Raw genomic sequence first — 21,903 nt, forward strand, 5'->3', positions numbered from 1 at the left:
ATGGTGACCATCACAAAGTGAAGCATTGATTATTTAATACAAGGAGTACGTGCTTCTCTTTGGGGTGGTCAAAATGGTACTATTGATCAATTAAGTGAAAGCTCATCTTATTCAGTTCATTTTCAGTAATTAAAGTTTACTATTCAATTTTAAATTAAATATGAACTACATGGAACGAAAGGAACAACAAATTCTGCGCAGGTCTTCTGGGAGGCTGCCACGAGAAAATCTGGACACTGTATTATGTACAGTAACTGTAACACTACAGCATTAATAATCAGCATCTTACATGCAGATAACTGATGGTGATTATTTAACAGCTCATGAGTGCTCGTTTCCCTCTGCTCCGCTCCTAAACTGCAGCTTAAGTGGTTAATGTTAAATTTACCTATAATAATACAAATATATCTCCTCTTCAAATATAAAACTTTAATCTCAAAGCGAACTGTTTTATTTTTTAAGAGTGTCCCTTAAACGCTGTGGTACATGCGCAAACGTACTTAAACATTCTGATTGGGGATGTAATCGGGTACAGGTGTTTACAAGGCTGTTGTTCTTCTTTGTATCGGATTATTTAAAGGATTATCCACCTCGTTCAATCGGATAAAAATTGTATTCAGAATGGCCTATTTACATGGACCTGCTCTATTCCGATTGAGCCAGTAATCTGAATTTTAGTGCATTATTAGGCTGCATGTAAACGTACACATTAGTTCTGACATTTGAGTAAAATTTGGTAAGTGCTATTTGTTGGGGTAGTTTGAAATGGCTCAAGCAACAGTCTCATATTTCTACACTGAACTGGATATAAACTGGCAAAAGTATTCTCCAACATCAGTAAGTTCTTCCTTTAATATGTACAAAACATTCTTTCAGAATTGGCTAATATTTTGTAGTAGAATGAGAATGCTTGCTGGACTCATTTTGTAAAAGTTTTAAAAGTTTTTACCATCCCATTAACAAATAAACTCTTAAACAAATACTTTTTTTAAACAATTAATTAGTTTGAAACTGACATTTGCATATGAGTTTTCAAATGTTTTATAAGTGTGAAGTACCCTGCTATACAGAAATTAGGATGGTCCATTATGATGTTGAGGACTTCAGGAGTGCATATCACTGTTAGTCTGAAGCTAATGTGGGGGGAAATATTGTTATCAGGAATCTTTTATAAATTGGTGTGAAGGAAAAAGCTTTGGACATCATTGGTCACATGATCAATCTAGAATGAATCAACCATCAGCAGAGTGATTTGAACCAATGTGTGTCAGGGTTTTTTGGCACACGCCTCAAAGCTTCAGATTAGAGGGTAACATCACTCTCTTTCTTTAAGTTCTCAGCTTCCAGTGAGACCAAAACAGAATCAAGATTGTCTGTCTAAACAGTGGGCAGTCCTTATAAAGGCACTAAACAGGTGTCAGACTGATTATTGTGAGTGACAAAAGGTGGCCACCTTCTAGTGGATGGAGGACCACCAGCACCCCTTTACACTATGGACTTAGAATGGGATAAACGTACAGAAGCTTTTATGGTAAATGAAGATGTCTCAATAGTTTTATCAGTATAGTGTAAGTGATTTGGGCAGTTCTCTTCAGTTAATTGACCTGCTTGTACTCTAATATTCAATTGCATTTTTCTTTGTTTTTTCCAGAAATGAAAATCTTCTCTTGAAATTCATCACCAACAACCAGGACAGACAAAGAGCAGTGTTAAACTGCTGAAAGAGGTGAAGCAAAAGCTGTCCAGAAGAATCTCCAGAACACGCAGAAACAGTTTGATACATTTAACAGACAAATGAAGCCAAGTCCCAACATGGAGAAACATCAGCACTCTGCCAAGAGTTTTACTAAACAGAGTGATCTCAAAAACCACCAGCGCATTCACACAGGAGATAAACCGTATTACTGCTCAGACTGTGGAAAGAGTTTTACTAGACAGAGTACTCTCAAAGTACACCAGCGCATTCACACAGGAGAGAAACCGTATCACTGCTCAGACTGTGGGAGGAGTTTTACTAAACAGAATACTCTTAAAAAACACCAGCGCATTCACACAGGAGAGAAACCGTATCACTGCTCAGACTGTTGGAAGAGTTTTTCTGAACAGGGTAATCTCAAAAAACACCAGCGCATTCACACAGGAAAGAAACCGTATTACTGCTCAGAGTGTGGGAGAAGTTTTACTCAACAGAGTAATCTCAAAATACATCAGCGCATTCACACAGGAGAGAAACCGTATCACTGCTCAGACTGTGGGAAAAGTTTTAATAAAAAGAGTATTCTTCAAAATCACCAGCGCATTCACACAGGAGAGAAACCGTATTACTGCTCAGACTGTTGGAGGAGTTTTTCTGATCAGGGTAATCTCAATAAACACCTGAGCATTCACACAGGAAAGAAACCGTATTACTGCTCAGAGTGTGGGAGAAGTTTTACTCAACAGAGTAATCTCAAAATACATCAGCGCATTCACACAGGAGATAAACCGTATTACTGCTCAGACTGTGGAAAGAGTTTTACTAGACAGAGTACTCTCAAAGTACACCAGCGCATTCACACAGGAGAGAAACCGTATCACTGCTCAGACTGTGGGAGGAGTTTTACTAAACAGAATACTCTTAAAAAACACCAGCGCATTCACACAGGAGAGAAACCGTATCACTGCTCAGACTGTTGGAAGAGTTTTTCTGAACAGGGTAATCTCAAAAAACACCAGCGCATTCACACAGGAAAGAAACCGTATTACTGCTCAGAGTGTGGGAGAAGTTTTACTCAACAGAGTAATCTCAAAATACATCAGCGCATTCACACAGGAGTGAAACCGTATCACTGCACAGACTGTGGGAAAAGTTTTAATAAAAAGAGTATTCTTCAAAATCACCAGCACATTCACACAGGAGAGAAACCGTATTGCTGTTCAGAGTGATCTCAAAAAACACCAGCGCATTCACACAGGATAGAAAACTACCCCAAATCTGTTTCAATTAAAAGTGCGAATCGTAAACCTTTCAGACAGAACACCTTATCCTACACAAATGTTTAACTTTATCACTTGGGACACGTTCCACCAGAAAACTGAATTTAACAATGGATTTTACAGGTTCTGCAAAATGAATCTTATCCAGGGATGATGTTTATTAAATTCCATGTTATGTTTTATCGTATGTTAGATGTTCCAGGACATTCTTTGTGAGACAGAGCTCAGTGCTTAGGGTAGTTACTGTAGGAGTTCAGTTCTGAAGAAGGGAAAAAACTTACTCTGTAAAATTTAGATGTCATAGTTGTTAGGAGTAGAGGAGGATTATTAGCTTGCAACTAAATGTTTAGGACCAAATCTTCAGAGCTTATGATTTGAATGCTTTTAATGTATTTTCTAGTATATGCAGATTTGATTATTTCTATTAATTTCTAGTATCTCTGTTTTCACTCTGTGGAAGCCGTCCTCAGTTCCCCAAGCTAAGCATAGCTTATCTTAATGCTATTTACTGCTAGACCCATCTGTATGAAAGAAGAAGTGAAAACACCACCTGAGGAACTCAACAAAAGTGAGACCCAGATCCACAAAGAGACGACACTGTGCCAGGTACTGCTGTGTGGACCGAAGGAGCATCCAGACCCTGCAGAGAGGCCAACAAAATCCTTTACAGAGGTTAAATAAAACGCTCCAGCTGTAGTTCCCATACTGAAATCAACACACTCCAGGTTTGTGTAGCACAGTAAGGTTGCAGGCTCATTCATTCCCTCTGCTGGTGTTCTCGTTGGTCTATGGTTCAGTCGTTCTGATTAAAAATCTGTTACCATAGAGGGATATTTGGTTGTGTTGTGTTACTCAAGTTTTATACTCTCTTATCTTTTCCTTATTGAGTATTATATGTTGCTGAAGGTTTTTAATCTTCAAATTTATTAAGAATATCCAAATCATTTAGTTTCTTAATTGTTTTTAATCTCTACAAACTATTATCTTTATATTGTTTCACCTCTATATTTACTCATCTGTGTGTTTTATTAAACTACTTTTATATTGCAGATCTGCAGTCTCATTGTGTTTTCTCAACATATGTTGGACATGAAACCTATAGGCCTGAGATTGTCTTCTGTTATTACTTGTTAAATACTCAAAGGCGTCCAGCAGAGAAATCCAGTGTGAAATTGGAGTGAAACATAAAAGTCAACGTAAGATTGAAATTCAGAAATATATATATTTTTAATGGTTCAGGCTTAAAAGGGTTAAATATACAATTACTTCCAAAGGTAGAGTAACATGTGTTTAACTTGTATTCATATGTTTATAAAATTCTTTATTGTGAGTGCTTGTGGGTTGTGTTGTTTTGTTTTTTTGAAGAGCATAGTCATTCATCAACTACACTTAATTACCAAAATCTACATTTGAGTTATTGACCATTGTTATTGGCAGCTAGTCTTAAATGTAATTTGTGTTCTCTTTCAAGCATTTATTCAGTATCTCAGTATGGGATACGCCCCTTTCGCGTATTCCTCAGGTAGCCCTGGCTAAAAAATGTAAAACTCCCTAGTTCTAAAATAGATACACTAATAAAAACAGTAATAAATAAAGTCTTATAAATGCATAGTAATGGTTTAAAAGAGTACTAAACATGTTCAAAATAGTCATTGTGTTTGTGTAAATAGTTTAAAAAGAAAAGAAAAGCCGTACAGAGTACATATTTCATTTATTTTCTGTGTTAATGCAAGAAGGTTAGCTAAAAGTGATTAAGGGATCTACTGAGGGAGAAGTGTACAGGTGGGGGTGGAGTAGAGGATTGGAACGGGCCCGCCCACGGGACGAGAGAGAACAGCGGAGATGCGGGAGTAGCAGCGCGGGAGAGGCGAGGAGGAAAAAGTTCCTCACAGGCTGAACTAAATTCACTAATAATCAGTATTAATTAAACTAACCGGTAGTTTTAAGGACACTGAAGTCCATACTGAGAGTGTGCTGGTGGATAAAGCTGGGATAATCTCTCTATAAGTAAAGTTCTGTTAGCACTGTTAGCTTAGCCAGCTCGGCTAGCTGTGTTTAGCCTCGTGTATTAGCTGCTCTGCGCTAGCCGTGAACTCTCCGCTGCAGCGCCGCTCCGACAGACTGTTCCCCGGACTGACTCGCGCTCTCTCCGCCTCCACTGAACACCAGGACCGCTAACACTGCTAACCAGAGAGCGCTCTGAGTCCCCGCGTGGATCAGAGTTCCTCTGAGGGAAAACGCTCCGTGCTGCAGGACCCCGCGCTCTGCTCCCGCTCATATTCACTGAATCTGAGGTAAATCTGAAACTCTTATTTCTGCTCGTTAGAGTAAAGCGGACATTAAGCTCCGAACCAGACCTGCACCGTTTAGTTCTGTTCATTTCATCTATAATTCTGTTCTTTATGAGTGTATTCTTTAGAGTGGGCCCACATATTTAAAGGGGACATGAAACATTTCAGTTTGTACAAGTTTTCTAAGGGATTAAATATAATGGGATTTTTTATATAAAATGTTTACACACTAAATTATAATATATTTATGTTTGTTACGTTTGAGCTAGGGCGCCGCCATGTTGCCCGTGCAGCGCTGGTGACGTCACGAGGTTGCTTGGTGAAGAGCCCAGTTACAGAGCTAGCGTAAAAGAGCTTGTTGTTTGTGGAGATTATGGATGAAGACGAAGCTGAACTAGGCTAAGATGGAGCATTTACTCAGAGATCTTTCCTGTATAAACCTGAGCAGGACTTTTCAGATGCTTTTCGAGAGAGAGACGTTTTTAGAGTGTCTATTCTCTCTCTACATGGAGCCGTGCAGAACCCTGCAGCGCGTCCACAGCAGGTACTGGCATCCAGTTAACCAGCTATTTTATATACATTTAGCTATTTAACATGTAAAGTCCAGAGTTCATTAAGACTGAATAAAACGTACATGATTTAAGTGGATATTGAAACACACAGGCGCTGTTTGGTTGATAAACCGTTCAGTTTAGAAGTTAGAAAGCTTACTGGGTACTTAGCTTTATCTAGTTAGCGTTAGCTAGTTAACTAGCGTTGGCTAGGTATGGTAAGATAGCTAGAAAAGTAGCTAACGCTAGCTATGTTATCTTTTAATTGTCAGTTTATCTAGACTTTCGGTAACGGTACCTCTCGCTGCTCTGCTGGGTGAGCGCGGTGTTCTCGTTCCGTGCGGCTCACAGCTGCTGCTCTCATAGTAACGTTACCCTCAGTCGGACGGTCTGTACATCCCAGCTGATCAGAGGAAAAATAAAAAACGGAGGAAAAAAGCCTTGGACTGCAGCTTATTTATCCGGCGCTTATGCTCCTGACTCAAACCCCTCTCCTTCACATAGTCCTGGTCTAGAAAGTGCTCGCTCCTAACCCCTAGCATTGCAGCTAACCGGAGGATTCTCGCGCTTCAGCGCTGCTAGCCACCACTGAAGAACAGCTGTCAGAGGCGAGGTATGAAAGTGAAAGTAAATATTTCTCATTCCTCATCCTATTAAAATTCACTACTCCCAGTATTACTACACACGGGGGCAATACAGTCCCCCTCCGCTCTGCATTGAGTTTTGGTCTAGATTTTATTATCTATTGAGGAATTAATTTACAGTAGACTCATAGATTATAGTAGTGAGGCATTCCAGAACCAACCTCGTGAAGTCACTTTCGGCGCTGGGACAAGATGGCGCTGCCCTTACTTAAAAAAAAATACATTTAGATTGCTTATTATTTTAATTCTGCTTCACTGACAACTTTTAAATGATCAGATTTGTTAGAGTGAAAATACACAATAACGGTGATATCATTTTTGTGGTATATCGATATGTATTATTTACAGAATCTGTCACGGACAGGCGTTTTACTGGCGTCAGCTCGCCGCACAGCTGAACACAATCAGCCTCCGTAGCTGGACTATCTCTGTGCGTGATGATGTAATCACATAGGCACGTAGCCAGATAGGCTAGGCTAGGCTAGATTTGGCTAGGCTAGGCTAGGCTCGGGTCCGCTACGCATCTAAAATGCCTCGCGCTGGAGCCAAACGGAGCCGGGACGAGCGGATCCAAGGCTAAGGTAGGCTCGGTTCGCATCTGAAATGCTCCACGCTGGAGTGGAACGGAGCTGAGCCGAGCCTAGCCTCGGGTCCGCTCGGTCCGCCCACGGGTCCGCTCGGTCAGCGGTCAGTCGCGGGTCCTCTCGGTCAGCCGCGGGTCCTCTTGGCTCCCAGCACGGGACATTTTTGATGCAAAATGAATGCCCCTGCCGCTTCCACAAGTGATCAATTGAAGGAGGGAGGTCTAATTCAGTGGTGAGGATTTGGTTCAACTCTCGAAGGTCTGCTAAACTTCAGTTTGCTGCAAATTGTGCCGGAGAGTGGAGCAGGTTAGCAGCGGTAACGTTAAAACATCTAATCTGTTCCACCACCTCAATCAGTTCCACTACATACAATATTTTCCTTATACTGGCTGAAGCACTTTTATAGCGTATGTTGTAAGTTATTTAAGTTATTTAAAGTTTATGAATCCTTTAGGTTTGTTTATTTGACGGGGATATCATGTTCCTTTTATGTTTATAAAGAGTTGTATTTTGGCTGAAGCACTTTTGTAGCTTATATTGTAATATTATATAACAATTTATATAACAATTATATTGTTATTTATAGTTGATAAAGCCTATAGGTTTGTTTATTTGACGGGAAAATCTTGTTGTTTTTATGTATATAAAGGCTTCTTTTATTCTTTATCTATTATTTATTCTTTTTTTTTAGTTGAAACACTTTTGTTTTGATCTGTTAAATTTGTTTACAAAAGAATAAGAAGCTCTGCTTCTGTCCTAATTTAAAGTTATTTTTATTGGTAATAGTTATATAGGCTTATGTTTGACAGGGATGTCATGTTTTTATTTTGCTATATGCAAATAAAATTGAGCATTGATTTATCTTGACTATTTTTTATTTCTTAAGTATTATAATGTTTTCGTGAAAGGAGGTTTCAAAGACTTAAATTCAATTTTCAGACAGTAGTAGGTACATATTTCCATTGCAGGGATTCTTCGCAGTTTTCTGTGGCCTGCTAAGTATTTATATCGATATCGAAATTATATCGTATCGACCGAAATTAAGGAATATATCGTGATATGAATTTTGGCCATATCGTCCAGCACTATGCTGAGAGCTGCTTCTCACTGCTCAGCGACCACACTCGCTGTATCACTACTGGGTTGCCAGATCCCTCTTAAAAAGTCCACACTAAACTGATTTTTCTTCCCGCGAGACATTTTATAAATATTGTCACGTTTTAATTGTGAGTTGTAGTTATGTGTAACTATGAGTTGTTCAGTTGGCTAGACTTTCACACTACACGACTGATTAGCAACACAGTCACATATTCACTATTTTTCACCACGGGAAATCGCAGACTTACCTGGCTGCTTTCCAAAAACACGTTTATCACAAGAACTAAACACATGAGAACTAGCAATGCCATGCCAGAGAATCTCTACAGATGAGAATACCTACTTGCAGTAAGTCCCTACTGCTAAAATGAATGGGTGCATATGAAGCAACTGATTAAGATCTGTTTATAAATGTCTGAATATTTTATATGTACTTGTGTTCTCAACACAGAACTATATCAAATGTTTCAGCACAACAGACATATATTTTATAAACTCCAGTTACAAGCATTTTAAAGCTAGATGCAATTCCAGCATTAGCTCACAAACCAATCAGCTTACAGTAGCAGACATGCTAGTGTCTTTACCGTATAACACCTGTTTACTGTAGAAAAATACAGGCATGCTTTCTTTGCTTTTTAGTAAAGTAAATTAATTTACTTTATAAAAAAAGTGTGTGTGTGTCAGTAAGTCAGTAATTTAGAACATTTAAACTCCGCTGATATAGTGAATTATCATGTGATCTGTGTGGTGTTCAGCTGCTTTTGGTTGAGCGTAGAATCGACTTACTCTATTCAGAAGTCAGTGATCAGTGATTCAAAACATTGTTTACAAGCTTGTACGTTCATATCACGCTCTGACCATGTGTAAACATAGCCGCGGAGAAACTTGGACAGTGGATTATAATCCAGAACGCAAGTTTCTGACTGGGAGGCGCCAGTAACCAGTATAAGACTGATAAACGCTTAAGAATTGAGCAGCGTTTTTGCATATTTTAGATTAAAAAAATGTCTGTATGTAAGATATGAAAAATCGCAATTACCATTTTAAAATCACATTAAAACTGTAATTCGAACTAGAAAAGGCAAAGTTCGTGAAGGAACTTTAAGTTGGCTTGGAAAAGTACGCTGATAATGTTGAAAAGTTAAAATGGTTGCTAAGCTGTTTCTGTCTGAAGAGTGTGAAGAGTGGTTGCTATGCTGTTATGATACATTTAAATGTTAAATTCCAAAAAGTTCCAAAAAACATGTTTCAAAAACATGGTGGAATGCTGCCTGATATAGGAATGTGTTGATAAGTGGTTGCTAGGCAGTTGCTAACGTTTTCCAGGTGGTTGCTAACTGGTTGTTAGGCAGTTGCTATAATTTCTAAAGTGGTTGCTAAGCTGTTGTTAGGAAGTTGCTAAGGTATTCCAGGTGGTTGCTAAGGTGTATATAATTGTAGCAAATCTGTTTAAATACTACTGATGATGTATAAATCAGTGAATGGAGTAGTAAGGCTCCACCTAAGTCTTGCTCCACCTAACCACGGCACTATCTTGTCCTGGCCCCAATCCTTGCTCCACCTAAATTTTGTTCTTCATCATGGCTCTACTGGCTCCACCGCCTGGTTCAACTTAATCCTGGCTCCACCTCTTTCTGACTCCTCCACCCAAAACACTAAAAACCAAAAGGCACATCAATGCTCATTTGACATTTAAAAAAAGCACTTAGATGATGTTCCACAGTCAGACCTATCCTACCAAAGTTTAACATGGTTGAACATTTTTGTACTGCACTTAATGCACATTAAATACTACTGCTGAGGATAAATTCTGTAAATAATGGATAAACTGGTGTACCCTATAAAGCGTTGTGAATGCCATGAACAGTAAATCTGTTTAAATACTGCTGATGATGGATAACACTTTGATTTTGTGACTAAACATGTAGCTAGCTATGCTGTGGGATTACATTTTACACAGCCCCGAAGATAGCTAGATTTTCTTTTTGTCAGATTAGCCACTGTGCTAACCGCGAAGTTTATGCTCTTCCCACAGAGCCCTCAGTTAAATGATTCAACATAGCTAGATATTACTCACAAAACAGTAAAATAATAATTATTAAATTAAGTAAAGCTGGTTGTTCAAAAAGAAAATCTTAACATTGGATTTTCTTTTTTTTTTTATTGATAATCACGGAAACAATTCAAGCAAAATATACCAACATACAGCAACATACATATAAGTTACATAAGAATTGGGGGGAGGGGGTTAAATAACTGATTTACCAGCGAAATGCCTGCAGAGAACCACCAGCTGAAAACTAATGATTTGTTCTTATATATTATAATTATTCCAAATAAAATATCAGTGAGGAGTAAGTTAGATAAAGTTAGATCATTTTAAAGGAAGTTTAGCTATGTTAAAATTACAAAGTAGGATAGATTTAAGTTCTCCTAATTTAGAAAAGATATATGCAGGTATAAAGTTCTAAAGTTCAAATAATTAATTTGGATTTTTGATAAATTGTTTTATCCAATTTATTTCAAAAGTGTTATTAAGAGTAGAGAAGTTTAAGCCACCAGATTCATAAGTATTCATAATAACTTTTTTTAATGTAATGGAATTTATTTTTCCACATAAGGATAAATAAAGTATTATCAATAGTCTTAGCCATTTGGTCAGGGACATCTAAAGAAGAAGCTGCATAGGTAAGTCTTGAAATTCCCTCAGCTTTAGTTAGTAGAACCCTACATCTTAAAGACCCTTAAAAGCCAGCAGTTTAATTTCTTCTTCATTTTGTGAAAGGTAAATCAAAGTTGACTTTACTTCTCATTTCTTGATTCTTGCAAATAACAATTCCTATATATGTTACTTATTCCTTATGGGTATGCCGCCAGTTTCTTGAACCAGGTAGACTTTTATTGGTAATAATTCACATTTGTCAACATTCAGATGAAGAACAGAGGCTGCTGAGAAACTCTGCAACAATCTTATAGCAATGGGTACCTGACTAAAGTCTCTCAAAAAGAGTGCAGTGTCATCTGATAATTGATTAATTACTATTTCCTTGTCTGCAACAGCGATACCTTTTAAATTGCTTGAATAATATGAAAATGTTAAAGTAAAAAAAGGTACAGGGAAATTGGGCAGCCTTGTCTGATACCACACTGTATCTCAAATCTAGGTGAGGTGCCGGATTTGAATTTAACAGAACAATTTTCTTTATTAAACATAGTTCTGACAGCTTTATCAAAATAATCTCCAAAACCAAATGTGTCTAAAGAATGAAAAATAAACGCATGTTCAATAGAATCAAATGCTTTATAAAGATCCAGAAAGAGAATAAGATTATTATCAGAGCGTAAAGCTGAATAATTTAACAAATCCAAAATGAATCTAATGTTATTTGAAATGTATCCATTTTTCATAAAACCTGATTGAGCTTCATTAATAATTATATCCATCACATCTTTAATTCTTTTGGCAAATATTAGAGCAAATTTTTTATAGTCATTATTTAACAGACATATGGGTCTCCAATTTTCAAGCAGGAGTGGATCTTTTTTAGATGACTTCGATGACTTCTTCTAAAATAATAGTATAATCACAATATTCCTTTTGATATAGATTAATAGATTTACCACTAGGCAGAGAATTTAGGAATACATCCGCAGAACTTTCACAGTGTCTAGATGTATATAAATTACTGTAAAAGTGCCGATATTATTTACCTATTTTAGTAGGATCCTATTTTAGTAACCACCCCATCAATATTTAGTTGCTGGATTAAATTATTTGTAAAATGAGATTTCTCCAAAATAAAAAAATATGCAGAATTTTTTTCCCCTCTTTTCAATCCACCTTTGTCTGGACCTAACAAATGCCCCCTTCAGCTCATCCAGCTCATGTTGCAGAGTTTTAGCTTTTTCCCCTTCATTCAGATGTTCATATGCCCCTGAAATTAACATTAAAATCCTAGAAATAATATTTTCCTCCTTTAATTGACCTAATTTAGCCATTAGACTACCATTGACCCTGTCTGTGGCCATATTACACTGTAGCCATATTACACTGTAGCCATATTACACTGTAGCCATATTACACTGTAGCCATTATTGACTGACTGTAAGCTGCTGAAAAGAGGCGAAAGTGATAAGAGCTGAGAGACAATATAGAAGAGAGACAGCAGTTTTAGTACTTCTTATAGTTTACTGTGCGCACTTACTATATTCCACCTCTTAAACAATTTTTATTCTGTTTTAATATTTATAATAATTAACTCCATTCAGCCCCATTCATTTTGGACTCCCTCTAGAGGTTTGCTGATGTAACAGCAGAGATTGGAAGAGGGTAGGCTCTCCATAAGGCCCTTATTTCCTCCTCGAAAACGCTTTTTAAAGTGTCCGGGTAGAAACAACGCCATTCATCTCTACCAAACGATGAAAATATATATTTTTTCAGATTATTTTCATATTATTATATATTTTTTTAATCAATTATGACAGCGAAATGGCATCATGTTGTGATGGTTTATTCTCTCTAACACTCACCAAACAAAATATTTGCATATTTCATAGTTGAATCATGGGTAGTACAATGTAGTGAGTGAAGCTGAAACGTTGATTTTTACGTCTTTTGTTTCCACAGAATGTTTTCACAGCCAACACCCAACAACAGGGAGGCTCCCATGAAAGTGAAATGCAAAACAAGTGGTGACAAGGGCAGAGATCATGGTAGCAGCAAAGGCGAGTAAAGTCATAGTTACTTGTGCGTTGTCAGATGGCGAGCACTTTGTACTTGCTCATCTGAAAGATGCAGATTGTGACGGCATAGATGAAAGCATGACGTACTTCATAAAAAATTCTAACTTGACTTTTCGTCAGAGAGAGGACAAGTTATTCTTCACACCATCCACGGTAGTATACAAAGCAGCCAACGTATCTGTCACACCCGAATTAGAGGCTCGCTGCTACCAAGCTGTCTACCCCAATTCTAAAGACCCTGAAGAGCCATTGAACGGAGAGGATATTATACACTCCAGGGGGAGTCATTAAAGTGAGTGATTTAGATGGGACTCACATTGAAATGAAGCAGCCATCCAAAAAGTCAATGGATGATCTAAACAGAAAAGGAAAATACACGCTTAGTGTACAAGCTGCATGTGACTATAAGTACACATTCATTGATGTGGTAGATAAATGGCCTGGAAGTGTCCATGACGCTCAAGTTTTTTCAACTTTTCCAATTCAAAGCTGAATACGCACCTAAAGAGTGGCAAGATCCCTGCCCTTAGAAAGCAAATCATGGAAGATGAGGGGGCAATTCCTGTTTTCCTACTCGGCGACCCAGAATACCCCTTACTGCCTTACCTCATGAAGGAGTATGCCAATGATCCACCGTTCAGGAACAGTACTTTGGCTTAGCCTTGTGTAAAGCAAGAATGACCATTGAGTGTGCTTTTGGCCTGTTCAAGGCAAGGTTTGGAGCACTGAGAAGGGCAATGGACATAAATCTTGATGACCTCCCTTTTGTGATCTGTGCATGCTTTGTTCTTCACAACTATTGTGAGTCCAGAAAGGAAATGGTTGATTAAGATTTTGAGTTTGTAAAAAGATTTCGCTTTGTAAAAGCGTTTAAAACAACTGCATGCACGAAAATCCAAATCCACTAATGAACTGGAATGTACAAACTTGAAACAGAAAGGAATATTAATAATAATTCAAATGTACAAATGTGAAAAAATATTTTAAATATATATAAATTATATATTTTTAATTTGTAAATCCAATCTCCTGAATGTGTGAATCAGTACTGCTCAAATGGCTTAAGCTGGGTCAGACCAAAAATCACAGAATTTGTGAAGTTGTAAATGTGACAGTGGGCGTTTTTCACTGTGGAGCTAAAAATCCTCTCATTCATCTTCTCTGCTGCGTGTGTGTAGCTCTAGCTGCAGTTGCGAATTTTATACCTGCTTTCATGCTTAAATACTTTATATTATGCTCTTTAACAAAGACAGACATATGGTATAGCATATTAATACGTACATAAATTAATTATATATATATATATATATATATTGTGAGCAAATTAGCTGAATGGACCCAGGCAAAGCAGCAGACAGAGGCAGGTTTCAACGAAAAGAATCCCGTAGGGCATTTATTTTCAACCATAAGGCAAAAAGAGAAGCAAAAAAAAAAAAAAAAGAGTCTCTGATGTGTGGAAGGGACAGAGGTTTAGCTAGCCGGCTAAAGAGTCCAGGATCGGTTCTGGGTCGGTTCCAGGATCGTCCTCCAGCAGGTAAGTCCCAATCAATCTTCTAGAAAGCAGAGAACAACAAGTCAGCGTTATGAGGAGCAGGGTTCAGCCAAACCATACCCAACTGAGAGCTCCTAGAAGTGGTTTTTTTAAAGGTCCCTCTCCTCTCTCAGGCAGCGCTGATCATGATCTGCCAGCCGTGTCTGATCAGTGCTGCTGCTTCCAGGTCACATGGGTTCGGTGCTGTCCAGGTGCTGAACTTTCAGCCAGGCTCCTCTTGACAGCTCTGTGTTGTCGGCGCTGTCCAGGTGCTGAAAGCTCAGCACGAGCCCTCTGGCTTTCGACACGCACAGTACTCCCAGCTGCAGAGACCCACCCAGTGTTCTGATTGGTTAAACAAACCCCGTAATCTGATTGGTCTAGATAAAGCATTCCTATTGGTCCATCAATCAGGCGTAAAAACAGGGTCAAAATTCGCAACTGCAGCTAGAGCTTCACACACGCAGCAGAGAAGATGAATGAGAGGATTTTTAGCTCCACAGTGAAAAACGCCCACTGTCACATTTACAACCTCACAAATTCCATGTGATTTTCGGTCTGACCCAGCTTAAGCCGTTTGAGCAGTACTGATTCACACATTCAGGAGACTGGATTTACAAATTAAAAAATATACATTTATATATATTTAAAATATTTTGTCACATTTATACATTTGAATTATTATTAATATTACTTTCTGTTTCAAGTTTGTACATTCCAGTTCATTTGTGTATTTGGATTTTCGTGCATGCAGTTGTTTAAACGCAGTTACAAGTTTCAGTACATTTGTGACTTCTGTTTTACAAACTCAAAATCTTTATGACCCTTTTTTGACTCCATATTAACAGAACAGAGCGACAAAACCAAGTTAGCCACTGGCAACCTATAGGGCCATCTAAAAAAAAATAATATCTTTATAAAGGAACTTTATTTCAGTAATTCAGTTCAAAATGTGAAACTTGTATGTTATATAGATGTATTAAACACAGAGTGATCTATTTTAGGCATTTATTAATTTTATTGTTTATGATTATGGCTTACAGCCAATGAAAACCCAAAAATCAGTGTCTCAGAAAATTAGAATATGATATAAGACTTCAAGTCCTGCTGGAAAATGAAATCCACATCTCCATAAAAGTTGTCAGCAGAGGGAAGCATGAAGATTTTGTGGGAAAACAAAACTGCACTGACTTTAGACTTGATAATAAAACACAGTGGATCAACACCAGCAGATGACATGTCTCTCCAAACCATCACTGATTGGTGGAAACTTCACACTAGATCTCGAGCAGTTTGGACTGTGTATCTCTCCACTCTTCCTCCAGACTCTGATCCCTTGATTTACTTTAAATGAAATGTAAAATTTACTGATGATCAGTGATGGTTTGGAGAGACATGCTGATCATCTGCTGGTGTTGATCCACTGTGTTTTATTATCAAGTCTAAAGTCAGTGCAGGATTTAATTTTCCAGCAGGACTTAGCAAACTGCCCACACTGCCAAAAGTACCAATTTGACTTATATAATATTCTTATTTTCAGAGACACTGATTTTTGTTTTTTTTTGTAAGCCAAAATCATCAACAATAAAATAAATAAACGCTTAAAATGGATCACTCTGTGTTTAATACATCTATATAATATGAGTTTCACATTTTAAACTGAATTACTGAAATAAAGTAACTTTTCAAAGATATTGTATTTTTTTAGATGGCCCTGTATTGTTAACAAATATTGTTGTTGTTAAGGAACTATTTTATTATGCAAATAACTTTGAATGAGTTCCTGATTCTACAAAGAAACAGACAGTTAAGGAACTATTTTTAACTGTGTAAAATAAAGTCTCTAATAAGCCCTTTATTTTTTTACAGAAATGTGAAGGTGCAAAAACAACCATACTTGAGGTTGTTGGGATCTCCACAAATGCCACAAATGACACCCTTCTCCTGTGTGCCAGTATGGAGGAGCTTGTGGTTCCAGCAGAAATTTGGTCTGGCAACATTGATGAACCTTCTTTGCCTCTCACCATTAGGGTCACCATGGAAGGAGGGGTAATTTGCGCACTGGACAGCCCAGTGTTTAATGAAGTTTAATTAGCGTTGTTTGTTGATACTGTCCCCGAGTGGGTTACTTTGTGGTTCCTAAGTGGTTGTTAATGAGTCCATGTTTCTAAGTGGATGCTGAAGTGTCAAAGCTTGTTTATGTATTACTACAGGGTTGCAAATATTATATATTTATCTTTACATTAAAATATACTTTTAAAAAAATGTTTAAAAGTATCTTAAATCATTTGATGTGAAGATTAAATGCAATGTTTGGCTAAATGATGGGGATACAACTGCGTAATATGGCCCAAAAATATATACTTGGTGATTTGACAAAACATTTTACTTAGTTTTAAGAATACACTACTACAAAAATATACAATTTTATTTGGTAATATTATTGCATACGATATGATATGACAATTGATATATTAAAAAATACAGAAATTTTATTCAGACTGTAACAGAAGCCAATGATCCAACATCTAGAAAGGGAAAGTTTAATAACAAGTTGGCTTGAAAAAGTGCGCTAATAACATAGAAAAATAAAATGGTTGCTAAGCTGTTTCTGTCCGAAGAGTGAACTCCAAAAACGTTTGGTTAGACGCTAAAATCCAAAGACAAATGTCTTTGGCTAAATGGTTGAATGCCAAGACTTTGGCTGATAAAGCCGTATCCAAAGACCTTTGAATAAATAATTAAATGCCAATATTTTGGCTGATAGTGTGAGATGAACTTGAAAAACCTACAAATGTTGTTTAACATTGTGTTGAACTGCTACAACCTGAACCCTGAACACTTCTTGTCTTGGTCACTTTCAACAGAAATATGCGATCATGAAATCACCCAACATGCACCAGAGGGTCTGTAGGACCCCATGTCCGAAGTTGACCAACACATGCCTGAAAAATCTGTGCCTAAGGACCCCGCCTGCACAGAACCTCAGAGGCCACACAACAAAAGGTCACCTAATCTGTGTGAGCCTTAAAGGACAGTACATTTTTCTAATAACTGTTCCACCATTTTCCTTGGTAAGTTAGCTTTCAATTGTTTGTTCCTAATGTATCTTCATATAGTTCAATGAGCATTTTATTTGCCACATTACATAAATACAACTGACTTATTGTATTTGATGTGATTTTGTTTAATAAACATATTGAAATTGTTAATGTCTAGATAATTGGTTGGCTATACTCTACAGATTATTATAAACTCAAATAAAACCACAAACAAAAACTGTTTTTCAAACATATCAAATATACTAATAAATGTAATACAGGTCCTTCTCAAAAAATCAGCATATTGTGATAAAGTTCATTCTTTTCCATAATGAAATGATAAAAATTAAACTTTCATGTATTTTAGATTCATTGCACACCAACTGAAATATTTCAGGTCGTTATTGTTTTAATACTGATGATTTTGGCATACAGCTCATGAAAACCCAAAATTCCTATCTCACAAAATTACCATATCATGAAAAGGTTCTCTAAACAAACCTAATTATCTAAATCAACGAATTAACTCTAAACACCTGCAAAAGATTCCTGAGGCTTTTAAAATCTCCCAGCCTGGTTCATTACTCAAAACCGCAAAAATCATGGGTAAGACTGCCGACCTGACTGCTGTCCAGAAGGCCATCACTGACACCCTCAAGCAAGAGGGTAAGAAAGAAATTTCTGAATGAATAGGCTGTTCCCAGAGTGCTGTATCAAGGCACCTCAGTGGGAAGTCTGTGGGAAGGAAAAAGTGAGGCAGAAAACGCTGCACAACGAGGAGAGGTGACCGGACCCTGAGGAAGATTGTGGAGAAGGGCCGATTTCAGACCTTGGGGGACCTGCGGAAGCAGTGGACTAAGTCTGGAGTAGAAACATCTAGAGCCACCGTGCACAGGCGTGTGCAGGAAATGTGCTACAGGTGTCGCATTCCCCAAGTCAAGCCACTTTTGAACCCGAAACAGCGGCAGAAGTGCCTGACCTGGGCCGGAGTCTGGAGGAAGACTGGGGAGAAGGAAATGCCAAAATGCCTGAAGTCCAGTGTCAGTGATGGTCTGGGGTGCCATGTCAGCTGCTGGTGTTGGTCCACTGTGTTTTATCAAGGGCAGGGTCAATGCAGCTAGCTATCAGGAGATTTTGGAGCACTTCATGTTTCCATCTGCTGAAAAGCTTTATGGAAATGAAGATTTCATTTTTCAGCAGGACCTGGCACCTGCTCACAGTGCCAAAACCACTGGTACACGGTTTACTGACCATGGTATTACTGTGCTCAATTGGCCTGCCAACTCTCCTGACCTGAACCCCATAGAGAATCTGTGGGATATTGTGAAGAGAAAGTTGAGAGACGCGAGACCCGACACTCTGGATCCTGGGCCTCCATAACACCTCAGCAGTGCCACAGGCTGATTGCCTCCATGCCACGCTGCATTGAAGCAGTCATTTCTGCAAAAGGATTCCCGACCAAATACTGAGTACATAACTGAATATAATTATTTGAAGGTTGACTTTTTTTTGTATTAAAAACACTTTTCTTTTATTGGTCGGATGAATTATGCAAATTTTTTTAGATAGGGATTTTTGTTTTTTCTTTACTTTTTTGCCAAAATCAATATTAAACAATTTAAAGGGATAGTTCGGTATTTTTGACATGAGTCTGTATGGCATCATCATAACCAGTGTCGTGCATCCACACTGACTTACCCCCCACAGCGTCCTGTGAGCCGAGTTCTTGTCCAGTTTAAAAAAGTAGTCCGGCATGTTTGCTGGGATCAGGAAAATAACTCCTTTTTCTTCCCAAAGCAGTACGTGTTCAAAAGAGTGATTTATTTACATCACAAAAAACTAACCCTGCAAAAGTCACGCCTCGTAAATCACTTGGGTCCTACTTTCTCTCATTTCGTATCAGTGCGTGTCATTCTGACAGCGAGCTGCGCACGCGTCAACTTGTTCTGTGTTTTGGCAGTGCTTAGCAGCTGTGTTCAGACTAGCAACGCAAACGAGCTAACTTTAGGGAGAAGTCTATTGGCTTTTATAAGCTTTGTAAACACATATATATATATATATATATATAGCTAGGTGTGTGTGTGTGTGTGTGTGTATGTGTGTGTGTGTGTGTTAAAATGGTGCGGACTTGTGACTATCCAGGCTGTAGCAACAAAGATGTGGCTGATTCTCCGCAGAGTTTTCATCGTTTTCCTGTGACTGATGTTGCTCTGAGGAAACTTTGGGTACTAGCGCTGGGCATCCATGTGGACACAAAAGTGGAAAAAATAAAAAAGCTTCGTGTTTGCAGTGCGCACTTCAGCGATGATGACTTTTTATCCACATGTCCTGGACAACGACAGATGAAGAAACGGATTCTGAAGAAATCTGCTGTCCCTGCACCCCAGGTAAATAAAACTGTAGCCTACCAATGTTCTCTACAGCATTCGCTCATAGCGTAAAAAAAGTTCTCAACACACCAGCATTCAGGAGTGCAGGGAAGTCACTTTTGTTTGTGATGCAAGCAGCTGCCCCGCTGACATCCTCATCAATGGATAGGTCTTGCATCTCGGGCATAACTAAGTCCCACTCGTGGCAACAGTAGCATTCCACCTCGGTCTGCATTATTTCGCACTTGAAACAAGTGCACCAGGATTTGTCGGCCACCCTGGGTATCGCAGCTCCAGCAGTGGCTCCAGTTTCATCTTCCACCACTTCTCTGTCCACCCTCTCTCTTTCTGCCCGATCTAATTCCATTTGGCGAAGTTCAACATCTGTATACTCGGGTTCATAAAGATATCCCCGTGGCTCTGAGCGGTGATCAATGTTTTCCTCGTCACTCTCGTAGTCAGACATGTTCTCGAGGCGAGAAGTAAACAAAGCGACCCAAACACTGGACAAGAACTCTGCTCACAGGACGCTGTGGGGGGTAAGTCAGTGTGGATGCACGACACTGGTTATGATGATGCCATACAGACTCATGTCAAAAATACAAAACTATCCCTTTAAGACTTGAACTACTTCAGTTGTGTGTAATGAATCTAAAACATATGAAAGAACTTTATCACAACATTTTTTATCACAACAATTTTTAAAGAACGACCTGTAGATCTTTATATATTGCAGTAGAATTCCTGTCCTTTTTTACCGGATCTGATCTCCCCGTGGGGACCCGGGGTAGAATAGGTTCCCAGCACCCCCTTGCTGTTCGTAAGAGGCGAACATATGGGGCGCCTTGTTTGCCGTGAGGTGCGACCTGTGTCTGCGGAAGAAGAGGTCCTGGTACTTGAGGGGAATGGTATGCTGCGGCTGCCATCGACCCAACACAGTGCTTTGGCTCCTATTTCGCATAGACAGGAGGTTGGAGAGGCCCGCTCCAATCAACCGGCTGGTCGGGACGTGCCCTAGGTTGTATCTCTTCTGAGATCCCTAGGAGGCGCCGGCTCAGGGTCAATCGAGCACTAATTCTATCATGTTGTTCGAGTATATCACTCTTATAGCCCTGGTGCACATCCGCTGGAGTGCCGCGGCTCTGTGCACCCCCTTGTTGGACTCCGAGGTGGGTGGGGAGTAAGAGTGAAGAATCCCTAATTCTGCAAATATGGCTGAACCTACCCCTAAAAGAAGACTGACTGAGGATGACCCCGACCCAAATACTGGGTCTACGAACGTAAATTGGCCAAAGTTTATATTGTTGGAATCCACATCAACTGAAACACCTTTAAGTAAGCTCTCCCCTTTTGCAATACACAAGGGTATATTGGGTATCGCAGGGACGGTAAAAGATGTTAAGAAACTCAGATCTGGTCAGATACTGGTGGAGTGTACCAGAAAAATACAAGCAGACAACCTTCTAGGTATTAAAACATTTGTAGGTGTCAGCATTAAGACCTTCCCCCACCCAGTGCTAAACAGCTGCAAAGGCGTTATCCGATGTAGAGAGCTGGATGATATATCTGAAGAAGAAATTGTCACAGAACTAGCTCCTCAAGGTGTAACCCATGCCAAACGTATAACAATTAGAAAACAAGATAAGACCATAAAAACAAATACATATATTCTTACGTTTGATAAACCAACCCTCCCAGATAAGATCTCAGTGGGATACCTTAAAGTAAATGTAGAGTTGTATATTCCCAACCCTATACGATGTTACAAATGTCAGAAATATGGACATGGATCAGTCGTCTGCAAGAGCCCCGCAATCTGTCACAATTGTGGAGAAGAGGATCATGCTGCGCCGTGCCTAAACCCACCCAAATGCAGAAACTGTGGGGGCCCACACCCTGCCTCAGACAAAACATGCCCAAACTGGATCAAGGAAAAAGAAATTCAAAAGATTAGATGCTCCAAGAAAGTCAGCCACGAGGAAGCAAGGAAACTGGTTAACGACTCCCCTAACTTCAAATTCGTAAAACCATTTTCAGCAGTGGTTAAAGCAACGCGGACAAACAGCTGTCAA

General features: G+C 38.8%; 3 protein-coding genes across 7 annotated transcripts in view; all 3 read left to right on the forward strand.

Moving 5' to 3' along the window:
- The window catches only part of LOC125801331 (zinc finger protein ZFP2-like), a 75,362-nt gene extending 71,056 nt beyond the window's left edge, over window positions 1-4,306 (forward strand). Inside the window, exon 3 of the transcript XR_007438664.1 lies at window positions 3,721-4,306. The gene's annotated coding sequence lies outside the window, so the exon portion shown is untranslated. The remainder of the gene's footprint in view (window positions 1-3,720) is intronic.
- The window catches only part of LOC125801167 (zinc finger protein 484-like), a 634,928-nt gene that overhangs the window by 176,510 nt on the left and 436,515 nt on the right, over window positions 1-21,903 (forward strand). The gene's annotated exons all lie outside the window — the stretch shown is intronic.
- On the forward strand, window positions 1,672-4,025 carry LOC125801277 (zinc finger protein 585A-like). Its single transcript, XM_049477730.1, has one exon. It carries the CDS (start codon window positions 1,795-1,797, stop codon window positions 2,923-2,925), a length of 1,131 nt encoding a protein of 376 aa, XP_049333687.1. The 5' UTR covers window positions 1,672-1,794; the 3' UTR covers window positions 2,926-4,025.

The sequence above is a fragment of the Astyanax mexicanus genome, chromosome 4 (genome assembly GCF_023375975.1).
Source record: "Astyanax mexicanus isolate ESR-SI-001 chromosome 4, AstMex3_surface, whole genome shotgun sequence".
In the NCBI taxonomy this organism is placed as follows: Eukaryota; Metazoa; Chordata; class Actinopteri; order Characiformes; family Acestrorhamphidae; genus Astyanax; species Astyanax mexicanus.